The following is a 12,351-nucleotide window of genomic DNA, read 5'->3' as shown; positions in this document are numbered from 1 at the left end:
TTTTAAGGCTGAGTAATATTCCATTGCACCACTTTTTTTTTTTTTTTTTTTTTTTTTTTTTTTTTTTTTTGTCTTTTTCGTGACCGGCACTCAGCCAGTGAGTGCACCGGCCATTCCTATATAGGATCCGAACCCGCGGCGGGAGCGTCGCCGCGCTCCCAGCACCGCACTCTCCCGAGTGCGCCACGGGCTCGGACCCCATTGTACCACATTTTGTTTATTCATTTATCTATTGATGGACACTCAGGTTCTCCACCTTTTAGCTATTGTGAATAATGCTGCTATGAAATGGGAGTACTCCCTCACTCATTTTTAACCTGATATCAAACATTTTTCATCATTATAAAGGAGATAATTTCCAATGTAAATATCGGTATTTTAAAATAAAACCTTTATTTTGCCCTTTTAAATTGTTTCTAATAGCATGTAAATAATGTATCAATTTTATTTCAACCATCGCTCATTTTCAAAATACAAATTATTTAACTTCTGGAAATTTATTATTACTCTTTTTTCTCCTTGAACTCATGAATTGTAGTCTACTTCCTCCATAGAAAGTTTATTTTAAGGTAATATGTAATATCATACTTCTCTGCCAAAAAAAGCATATAAATTGAATTTTTAACTTCCTATAACCATAAATGTCTAAGTATTAAAAATTTATTTAGATTATGTCATCATTCAACTATTAGTACTGCACAATTGTTCCAAATAACATAAGTAAATCATAAATATTAAAAATTAATTAGTAAACATAAAAAGTAACCTGTAGCAGTATTGTAGTATAGTCATGCAAGATGTTATCATTAGTGGAAACTGAGTGAAGGATATGGGATCTCTCTGTATTATTTCTTATAACTGTATGTTAATCTATAATCATCTCTAAATAAGTTTTATAAAAACATAAATTTGGGTAGAAATCCAACTATTAATGAAATGGATAGGACCCAATTAATTAGTGAACCCATAGGATAATAAGACTTATTGCTAGAAAGGGACAGAGTTCAGCACTATTTTCTTTTTTGTTTTGTTTTGTTTTATTTGTCATACAATGTAAGCACTGAAAAATCTTTTTCGCATAAATAAGTGGTTGGTTTCATTAGAGCAGAGTCACTAAATCTTTTAACTTTTTCCAAATTCTTTTTGGCAAAAAGAAAAAAACAACGAACACAATAGCGGTGTATCATCAAAAATTAATTTTATTGCTCTATTAGTTGCTGCATTAGTTTGCTAGATCTGCTGTAACAAAGCGCCACTAACTAGGTGGCCTAAATAACAGAAATTTATTGCCTCACAGTCTGGAAACTACAAGTCTGAGATCAAAGTGTCATCTGGGTTAGTTTCTTCTGAGGGCTACGAGAAAGAAGGCTTCATGCTTCTCACTTAGCTTCTGCGTGGCTAATCTTTGGCTTTCCTTGGCTTGTAAAAACATCACCTCAATCTCTGCCTTCATTTTCAGATGGCATTCTCCCTGTGTGTGTCATGTCCTGATTTCTCCTTTTTATAAGGACACCAGTTTTATTGGAATAGGACCCACCCTTATGACCTCACTTGAACTTGATTGCCTCTGTAAAGATCCTCTATCCAAATAATGTCACATTCTGAGGTGCTGAGGCTGAGGACTTCAATAAATGAATTTGGGGGGACCCAATTCAACCCATAACAGTTGCCAACTTTAGTAGGTCTTCTTTCAATTTTTTTGGAAAAAAAAAAATTGACCAGCACCTGGACTTGTTACCATCTTTAGAGTCACTCACTTTCTCAGTTTCTGCAAGCCCACTTAAAATAGGCTTTTCCAAAGCCTTTCAAGTAACTATCAACTACACCCTTTTCTCACCTAAAAGCAATTGCATAAACTTAGAAACTCAGAAAGGGCTTGGGAAATAGAAATATTCTAAATTTAATTTCAATATAAATTTCAATACAAACAATATTTTGATAAAATGTTTTTATCTTATCATAGGTTTCAAACTTTATTTTCATCAAAACCTTAGAGCTAAAGATTTAGTTCATTTGATTCATGGAAAATAAAAATACTTCCAAAACCTTATTGGCAAAGCCAGTCTTCAATGTTAAACCAATCAGCAAATCAGACTTACTTTCTATTTGAAAAAGAAGTCTGATTTCTTTTGTAATCTTAATGAACACATTAATGTGCATCCCCATAACAACTGTCTCACCTCTGACTTCTAGCTCTACAATAGAGAGGTGGGTAGAGTAACGAGGCCCAAGAGTCTGCCACGAGGTGCTCTGCCTCCAGCACTTCTCCCAGATGCCTCTTTGCCTGGATCTCCGGGACTCTACTCGAGAGTCATTCTTTGGCAATTCCTAAGGGATGGACATTAAATGAAAAATATTTGGATTTGTCCCTTTGATTGGTGTCCCGGAGTGTTTTGTACCTGTGGGGCATAGTAAGGTACAGAAGGGTGGGAAGTCTGCCTTTCAGTTTTAAAATGAGAAAAGAACAGTCATGCAATGGGAGGCCAGGAAGGAGAACCAGCAAAACACAGGCACTTGTTCTTGGGCAGCTCTGTCTTAGGAAAGAGGAGCGATGGGAGTTGAGAGTAGAAGTGGGGTGACCAGCGAGACCACCATTGCAAAAGTCCAGACAAGAGAGGACAGCAGCCTAGATGAGCCTGGGGGTCCCGGGGTGGAGGAAAGTAAGGATGGCAAAACTGAGGTCAAACTGACAAGTATTTATGATTGAGATAAAGCAAGTCCCCCATAACTCAAGTTTCAAAGGCGTTTTTTAGCCAACAAGCTAACTCCTGCCAAGGAGACCAGTGACATCTCTGCAGACCTGAATTGGCAAGAGGACACAGCAGGTAACTTCACAGCCATGATTCCAGGTTGTCCCTACAGTCAGTGTCTAGGAGCTGTGGCACAGAGCCTGATGAATATCCTACCACTGCCCTGCCCAGTGATGCATTTTTATTTTTATTTTTCTCACCACTATACTTAGAAGGATAGTGATGCTTTTTAATGTCTTTAATTATCGTAAATAACAATTAATTGATTTCTTTGTTTTAAGAACAAACACTTTGAGAAAAACAAAAATCTGTTTAAATTAAGCATAGAAAGTGGTTACTATTTTACTCTCTGTGGATATTTTTTAAATAAGGGGCTTGCTTAACAGAGTGCGGTCATTCCCATTTCTTCACCCTGTCCTGTGTGAGTGCCATGGTGGGGGGTACGGCAGCTTACCTGGCAGTGATGGACAGGCCCATCCCAGCCCTCTGCACACCTGGTCTACAGAAAGCAAGCACCTCCACAGCTAGTGTATTCGCATCTGCTCTTCTGCTTGCTGCAGGGCGGATGTCACTGTGGTTACAAGGAGAAGCCACCACATTCTGTGAAAAATATCATTGGGGTCACAAAGCCTCCTTGGTGGGTTTGATATGTTGTCTTGGCATACCTTCCATCCCCCCATGGTACTCTGCCACCCCCATGGCTGATACTTTTAGCTATAAGGCTGGAAGTCCCCTGTATTAGTCCGTTTCTGTTGCTTGTAACAAGATACCTGAAATTGGGTAATTTGTAAGAAAACGAAAATTATTGCTTACAGTTTCAGAGCCTGGGAAATCCAAAGTCCAGGAAACACATCTGGTGAGTGTCTTCTTCGGTGGTGAAGAGGGGTATCACATTGTGAGAAAGGCAGGACTCTCACACGCTCTCCTTTTAAAGCCCTCAGAACTATGCCCATGACCACCATTATTAATCCATTCATTAGGGCGTAGTCCTCAGAATCTAATCACCTCTTCAATTCCCCACCTTTCAATTACCATAATAGGATTTCCAATCCTCTAAACGGTCACAGTGGGGATCAACCTTCTAATACATAAAACTTGGGGACACAATTCAACCCATATCAGCCCCCAAGCCAGCTACATACAGCTCACTTCTGGGAGACCGAGATAGAACTACCCCATTTTTTAGCTGTACACCTCCAAATCTGGCCATTATCATACTCAGGGGCCTGGTTCCCAAGATCTAAGTATCTGGAGGCTGACTCTGTGCCCCCTCTAATGCTTTCTCCACCCTGTAAGGTGTACTTTCATGTCTAGCCATTCTTACCACCCTCCTGGTTGTAGGCTTTGGCCAGTGGGGCCATTGGACAAACCTCCTGCAGTGAGAGCAGCAACCAAGCAAAATGGGAAACTTCCATCTAAAGCAAGGATTGCAGTGTTGGTGGCCTGTCTGGAATTGGTTGTTTCCTTGTTCCATTTATTCATGTGAGTGAAGGGACAGCATTGCGTCTATATAGCCAGGGACACACACACACACACATGCAAACACCTACCCCGCCGCATGCCTGCCTACATCTATATGCCAGTCATAACCATCATTGCAAAGGTTTTTCATTCCTCGACTCCCTCATCTTCCATTTGAAAATGCTGCATGTCCTTGGCGTAAGTCCTCAGTGATACAGGTACACTGTATCTACAACAGCCTTGCTAATAATTGCAAAAAATGAGAAACTGCCTAAATGTCCACTAACAGGAGAATTAAATAATGGAACACCCATATAAAATGCAACCATTTAAAGGAATGGGGTGAATCTACATCTGCTGACATGAAAAGCTTTCCTTCTACTGTTAAATAAGAAAGGCAGGTTGCAAATATACATATGCACAATACAATCCCATGTGTCTAAAACGATGTATAGCATGTTTATGCACAGATAATATCTGAGGAACACACTCAACTATAATAGTGGTTTTCTCTGGAGAGTAGATGACAGTGAGGAGAGATGAGACAGGGACTTCCTCTGTATTCATTTTTGTATTGTCTGAAATTCTTCAAGAATATATTATTCTTGTAATTTAAAAAGGCACTTTAAAAAACACTTACAAAATGTTCCATGTTCCATATTAGAGTAAGTACCTTGAAAGCTTTGAGAAGGCAGTGGGCGGGGGGGGGGGCATTGAAATCAAAGTAATTTTTTTAAAAAAGCTCATCCAACGCTGAAGTTTGGACCCCAGGAGGGGAGTGCAGTTCAGCAAACACAGCTGAGCCCACGCTGTGATGAGACACCTGAGGGGTGGAGGACACATCATGAAGTCTGGGACACAGTTCTCACCCAGCAGACTCACAAGTGGGGCAGACACATGGCACAGAGAATGCCAGATGGCTTGCCCCTGAAATCAAGCAGCAGCGGCAATGTGATGTGCACCCACTGTGAGATTCAAAGTGGGCAGCCCCAGTAACCTTGAAGAAGTGGGAGGAGGGCTCACCACTGGGGCTGGAAGGTTTCAGGAGAGCAACAGGCAAAGGGGAAGGGGACACATGTGCCAGGTACAGAAGAGGGAAAACTGCCTCCATTCACCAGGCCACACACACCACCCTGCAGAGCCACAGGTGAGAGAAATGAGATCCAAGTCACAGATCAGGAGAGCTGGCCCCACGGCTTAAACAGAACACGTTCCAGGAAGAGGGACAGCAAATGCAAGGGCCTGCAAGCACAGAGGAGCACAGTTGAGATGACTTGAAACCTGTGAGGCTGCAGCCACAGGAGAAGGGGAAGGGCAGGGCAGGGGACTGGGGCAGAGGCTGGTCAACCAAGCCAGGGTTTGAACTTGCATCCAGCAACATGTGTCCTGGGAGACTGCAGTAGTGGCACCTGTAGATCCCCTTAATGAAGATAATTTTCATAGCAGGGGGGCTGGAGGGCTGGTCAGGAGAGAGGCTGGTGTGAGGCTGTTGCCTCCAAGAAGGCCCCAAGAGGGGATGGGGTTTGGTGGTGAGTTTAGCCCTGAGAGAAAGTCCCCAAGAGTGTGGTCGGCAGAGGACCGCCAGGACCCCACAAGGCTTCTGCTGCTGCTGCCACCCATTGGAAGTCTCCTCGGTGGAAGGGAGAAGGCCATTCTTCGGTGATCACTTGGGTTTCCCTGCCTGAGTTCCCCAGAAGCGGGCAGGTCACTAACGCCTGTCCCTTCTCAGTCCTCAGTGCTCATTTTGCAGACAGAGCAGGAGATGCTTCGAACGAGGGCAAAGAAGTGGACAGTCCTCTTCTTTCCTGCCCACTCTCACCCTCACTTCTTGAAATCTTTCATCTCTTTACCCTCTGTCTCTGTCACTCCCACAAGAGGCATTGCCAAGTGCCATTTCTAAACCCTGTTCCTCATCTGTCAGTTTTCGACGCCCCCAGCTGCCCCATTCACCACTCACGGCCCCCGGCCTCCTCAGCGGGCTGGAAAGTGACGACCGCGAAAAACAGGGCGACTCTCTCCGTGGCGGGGGCTTCGGGTGACATCACATCCTCCAAATGCGAGATCGGGCTGGGCGGCCGGCCCAAGGGCGCAACTTCCCGCCTCCGCGCCCCGCCGGCCCCCGCGCGCGTCGGAGCTCGCGCTGAGCCGCGCCCCAGGGAGCGCGCCATGGCCTCGCCGGTGACCACCTCGCTCCTGCCGCTGGCCCTGCTGCTCCGTGAGTTTGCGGTCCCCGGGAAGGCAGCGGGTGGGGCAAGAGGGGCTCGCGGGGCTCCGGGCTCAGTCTCGCTGCCCGCTGCCCGCAGACGCCGGCGCAGCCCTCGGGAGGAGCCCGTTCCGGATGTCGCCGCGGGAGGTGACCGGGCAACTGGGCCAGCAGGTGGAACTGCGCTGCGAGGTGCTGCTGCCCAGCCCGGGGGTGGGCTGCTCGTGGCTCTACCAGCCGCGTGGCGCCGCCGTCAGCCCCACCTTCCTCCTGTACGTCTCCCAAACCCGGATCAAGACGGCCGAGGGGCTGGACGGCGAGCAGTTCTCGGGCCGGCGGGTCCAGAACGACGTCTTCAGCCTCACCCTGCGCCGCTTACGCGAGGAGGACCAAGGCTACTACTTCTGCTCCGTGCTGGCCAACTCCGTGCTATACTTCAGCCCTTTCGTGCCCGTCTTCCTGCCAGGTCCGGGCGCGGGGCGCGGCTCCTCCCCGCATGGAGGACGCCCCGCTTTCCAGCCTCTCAGCGCCCCTGGGGTCTACATAGATACTGTTCCCATTTCACAGACGGGGAAACTGAGGCTAAGGTGCCGCTCATCAAGGACTGGAGATGGCTTTTATCTGTCCGGCCGATCTGGGCTCCAGTCGGGTGCTTGTGTGGTCCTGGGCACGTTTCTTAGATTCCAGGCGCCTCTGTTTGCTCGTCAGTAAAATGAGGATACCCCAAGTTCACGGGGATGCGGGTTGAGCCCTGGAGAGGGGCTGGGCGGAGGGGAGCGGGCTCGGGTCGGGTGCGCTGCGTGCTATGGCCCCATGCCGCGAAGGGGTCCGCGCGTGCCCCGGGGTCCCCACCCCTTCTCCTCTGCGCCGGGTGCGGAGTTCGGCGACATACGGTTCCGGGGGTGGCAAACCCGGAGCAGGTGTCGCCATGGGTAAAGGCGCGAGGGGCGGAAGGGATGGCGCGTCCCCAACCCCAGCCTGGCCCCCAACCACGCTCTGTTGCTGCTGCAGCGAAGCCCACCACCACGCCGGCGCCGCGACCACCCACGCCGGTGCCCACCACCGCGTCGCAGGCCCCTTCCCGGCGCCCAGATGTGTGCCGGCCCGCGGCGGGCGGCCCAGGTGAGGCTGGCGGAGGGGCAGGTCTCAGGGCCGGGGCCGGTAGACGCGCCCGGGATGGCGGGGCGGGGTGGAGGGTCCCGGGCTCGCTCGCTCCTAAACGGCGTCTTCGGTGTCGTCAGTGGACACGAAGGGGTTGGACTTCGCCTGTGACATCTACATCTGGGCGCCCTTGGCAGGGACCTGCGCGGTCCTTCTCCTGTCACTGGTCATCACCGTCATATGCAACCACAGTAAGTCCTGAGGATTCGCGCGGGGAGGAGGCTGCCCCGCTGCAGCCCTTGGCGCTGCTCGATGGGGTTGAGATTTCTGGGACTCCCGAGCGGCACCGCAGGGCCAGGCACGGCCCGCTTCTCTCCTGGAGAGAGAGCGCGGGAAAGCCCCTCTCCGCCCCTTTCCACGCTCGGAGAGGCTTTTGGGAGGCAGCGGGCGTGTTCCAGTCGCGAAGCCCGCGGCGGGCGCGAAGGTCCGGACTCAGCGCAAACGTCCGCCGGGGAAGGGGTCGCTGCGGCCCTGCGACCCGCGCCCAGCAGGGCTGGGTGAAAACCACGACCGGTTCGAGGTTTGCCCTTGGTCCCCTCCCCGCGAGCCCCCACCCCGCTGTGGGTCCCACGCAGATGACTGTGCCCGCTCAGGTCTGCAGGTTCCCCATGTTCACCCGCATCTGTACTTGCAACGTTTTAAAAATTGATGCCTGAGAAGAGGGATGGAAAAGAAGCCCCCATCTAGGTTCTCAAGAGTTATATTCCTCAAAGAAATAGGAAAAGGGAAGGGGAAACAGTATCTGGGGACTCTTGGTTGGGGGGTCGGGGCAGGGGACTCACTGTTTGCCTTCTTTTTCCGTATCCAGGGAACCGGAGGCGCGTTTGCAAATGTCCCAGGTTAGTCTCTTTTAACCCCTAGACTGCTCTGGGAGGCCCCGGCCGTGCCCGGGTCCTGGCTTCCCCAGCAGTAGATGGTGGGAACTTTTCCCAGAGAGAGGCCATCGTAGTGGAATCAGGTAGTCCCTGAACTAAGAGAGGCAGTAGGCCGGCCACGTGGCCTGCACTCTTGAGAAAATTCAAGTCCAGGTTGGGCTGGTGGGGAGAGCAGTGTAACTTCAGTAAATCTATTTGGCCTAGCAACAAAAAATCTGTAGGAGGGATGCCCCCAATTCATCCTAGCTTCTCAGAGGACCTAAGGTTTTTTTTATCTGGATAATTCTGAGTTTTGTTGTTTTAAGAAAAGTTTTTTTTTTCCCTACTTGGCAAGTCTGGGTTTTTGAGGGAGAGCCAATCTTTTATCACCTGAAACAAATAAATAATGGCCTTGGTTCCTAATTTCCTGGTGTCAGTTCAGGGTCTTGATTTGCTGCAAAGGACAGGAGTGGAGGAAAGGGGGACCCAGAGGCAGGGACAATTAGCTCTCTGGCAGCTCAAGTGACTGCCCCATCCTATACTAGCCCATGAACACTCTGATATGATCAGGGTCTGATATGATTACACAGTCCGTAATAGAGGCCCCATTCTCCTCTCTCCTTCGCCCTTAGGCTGAGGCAGCCCTGTGGTGACATGTAACAAGTGCTTGCTTTGGCCCCAGCACAGTGATGGGGGTTCTACTCAGGATCTCTCTTAATCCTCATAGCAACTTTGTATGGTAGATGCCACGGTCCCAACTCACAATCTCCAGCTCAGAGTTAGGAAATCTACCCAAGGGGGGCAGAGGCAAAATTACACTCAGACTGTCAAAAATAACCATCTGAGGAAAGCCTACAGTTTTCCAGTTCTTATATATATATATATATTTTTTTTTTTAATTCCAAGTTTCATAACAATTGTTAAAGTAGTTACTATGACTTCCATTTTACAGATAAGGGAACTGAGGCTTATGACATTTAATGATTTTTCCAAGGCCATACTGCCAGCAAGCAGCCCAACTGCAACTTCCAGCCAAAGCTCAGCTTCCTTCTTGTGGTCGGGGAGCTGGAGCAGAGTGTTAAGAATAACCAGCTGTATACACCAGTTCCTTTCAGTAGATGAAAATATTTCATATTTTTTTACCTGGGGTTTGCATTTTGCACTCCTTGATATTCCTCTGAAGGAATCCAAATTTAGCATCTTACACATCATTATTTTCAACCATGGAAATGTAAAGAATTTCCAATGCATGTGTTACAGGTGATACACCAAGGGAATAAAGACTCTTTAAAAACAGAGAAGAATTTTTAGCATTTTCATTACTTGGGGTGCAGTTCCGAGCTTTTGCAAGATAATCCCTTATCTCTTTTTTTTTGAAAACTCTTATTTTGAAACAAATAGCTAAAAACAAAATCCTGCCCTGAAATACAAAGTGATGCAGATTAAACACATCTGAGGAATTCACACATTTAGGTTAATATACTTAGTGATGATGGAGGGCAGTTTAGCTTTAACAGATTGGTTCTGGAGGATGGGGTACTGCAAACATGACACTCGTGAAGAATTAGCCATTTAGGAGGCACTAGCCCAATACTGAATGAACATGCATTTTTAGCATAACATCAAGTTTGGGTTGTCAAAGGGACTTTTAGATAAAGCAGCTCTTGGCTGCTGATGGTGGTTCATGCACCTTCTCCTCTGTCTCTGTGATCCTCCTGGGCTGAGAGGTCAGATGAAGACTTTGGTTGTCAGCCTCATTCTCTCACCTACACAGGGACCTTGACAAAGGCTTCAAGAAGCCAGACTAACTTGGTTCAGGTCCTGGCTCAGCCACCTCCTAGTTGTGTGGCTTTGGTTACGTTCTCTAACTTCCCAGCGCCTAACCCCTAAGGTTGCCATGAGGATTACACAAGATGGTGCTTAGCAGTGTTGCTGAGGTCATTCACACAATCCCATGCCCAGGGACACACTCTCAGAACCTTCAAAGGCTGGGGAAATGGGGGGCTAGACTTGGATGGATACTCCATTGAAGGGGCTCTTGTTACAGTGACAGTCTCCTGCCTCTCTTTCAGGCCCGTGGTGAGACCAGGAGCCAAGCCGAGCCTTTCAGAGAGATACATCTAACACAGCGACCAGCCCTGTGCGACAGCCACTACACAACATCAAACTGAAACTGAGCTCTCTCCTTAAGAGGAGAATAAGTCCTTCCCTTTTGGTTTTTCCAGCCTTCCTTCCTTATGTATCCATTCTTGTTTTCACTAATTTAGTGATGGTGGGGTGGGAAGGGTTCCTTTTTTTTATGTTTACTTTAATTGATGCAAAAAAAAAAAAAAAAAAAAAAAACCATGCAATGTCTATGGTACACCGCAGGGGTCACAATACTGTTGTGCACACACATTGGGGTAAAGGGCGGAAAGGGGCAGGCCACTGCTCTCTCCCAGAGCTGTGTTCTCAGAACCAGGCTGATAGAGCTGGAGGCAGCCTCAGCACCCATTTGGTCTAACCCCACCCATTTTGCAAAGGAGGAAGCAGAAGCCCAGAGATGGGAGTAGCTTGCTCAGTCACACAGCAAGTCAGGGTTGGAGCCAGAGCTGAAACAACCCTCTTCTCCCAGCTCAGGACTCTTTCCTCCACACCATTCAGGTGTTTCTTCTGGAGGTCTCTGTCTCAGGGTGGGGTGCTTGTGTCTCAGACAGCAAGGGATAAGTATTTCCTGAGCACCTGTGATATACCCACTCCTGTGCCCAGAGCCTAGAGGAGATAATGAAATAAAGAGAATTTCTGCTTTCACAGCGTTCTATAAATGTAGTTGAATAGTATGAGATCCTTTAATAATCAAGCATAAAGTTGTATAGAAAGTGAGAATTCCCAAAATAAAGTGAAGGGGTGAACTGAATCCTGGAAAATGAATCCCTCCATCTCTAAAGAAAATCTCTGTGAAATCCCTATGGGGAGGCAAAATTGCTATCCCGGCCCTTGCACTGCAGAGGGACCCATGAAACGGGCAGCCCCCTTATAGATATGATTGAGCATCAGTAAAGTTGAAAGGAGGTCTTTCTGATTATTTTCTATGCATATATGTAAAATATATACCTTCTTTGTTAAAAATGGGATTGTACTATGCTTTTATAAGTGGCCTTAATAAACATTGGCATCTTTTAATGGCTAAATAGCATTCCATTTTCACTTGTGCCATCATTAACTCTTACCAGGCATTTGTTTCCAACTTTTCACTTTAATAAAGCTTCTAAAATTTTGCACGTGTTTGTTTCTTTAGGATAAATACAGTACCTAAAATTATTGGGTCAGTCCACAGCTTCACCCTGGAAACCCCATTTCACATCAATCAAAACAGATTGGCCACTTCTTGTATCATTTTTCTTCCTTTTGTTCTGAGTAACAAATGAGATGATACTATTCATAATAAATCACAAAACCATCTTGTCGAGGTAAAACATACATACTGAAAAGTGTGTTGTCACAAGTGTACAGCTCGATGGCATCATAAACACACTCCCATAACCAGCACCAGGTCAAAAAGAGAGCTTTACCAGCCCCCCAAAACCTGTGTTCCACAACCTTAATTTTTAACACCAAGACACTTTTAGAGAACAGAAAGCAAGAGGGAAAAGCATCCTGTGTGGAGGAAAGCAGAAGAGAAAGCTGAGAAACTTCGTATGAAACAAAGTCTGGCTCTTGCCCTTCCTCCCTGAACCCATCCAGCTGATCAGAGCCAGGAGGCACCCCAGGGACCAAGGCCCAGCTTGGAGCAGGTGCCAGGCTCTGAGTCCTGCAGAAACAGGGCCTGGGCTCTGGGCTGTCTTTGGATTCCCTGCGAAGGATGAGGAGGAGCATCCCACAATGGGCTCCTACCCTCCTGGGGCAGGGGAGAAACTTGTGAAGATGACCTTGGAGCACCAAG

General features: G+C 47.7%; 1 protein-coding gene across 2 annotated transcripts; it reads left to right on the top strand.

Annotated features, from left to right (window-relative positions):
- The first annotated feature begins 6,377 nt into the window (after window positions 1-6,377).
- Window positions 6,378-10,553, top strand: CD8A (CD8 subunit alpha). 2 transcript variants are annotated; one of them, XM_063078903.1, is made up of 6 exons: window positions 6,378-6,426; window positions 6,515-6,880; window positions 7,426-7,536; window positions 7,656-7,766; window positions 8,384-8,414; window positions 10,502-10,553. In XM_063078903.1, exons 1-6 carry the CDS (start codon window positions 6,378-6,380, stop codon window positions 10,551-10,553), a joined length of 720 nt encoding a protein of 239 aa, XP_062934973.1. The 2 variants fall into 2 exon arrangements, with proteins under 2 accessions (XP_062934973.1, XP_062934974.1); XM_063078904.1 differs by lacking the exon at window positions 7,656-7,766.
- The last annotated feature ends 1,798 nt before the right edge of the window (window positions 10,554-12,351 follow it).

The sequence above is a fragment of the Cynocephalus volans genome, chromosome 14 (genome assembly GCF_027409185.1).
Source record: "Cynocephalus volans isolate mCynVol1 chromosome 14, mCynVol1.pri, whole genome shotgun sequence".
Classification (NCBI taxonomy): domain Eukaryota; kingdom Metazoa; phylum Chordata; class Mammalia; order Dermoptera; family Cynocephalidae; genus Cynocephalus; species Cynocephalus volans.
The sequence above is the reverse complement of the archived record's forward strand: the minus strand, read 5'-3'. Positions and strand labels throughout refer to the sequence as shown.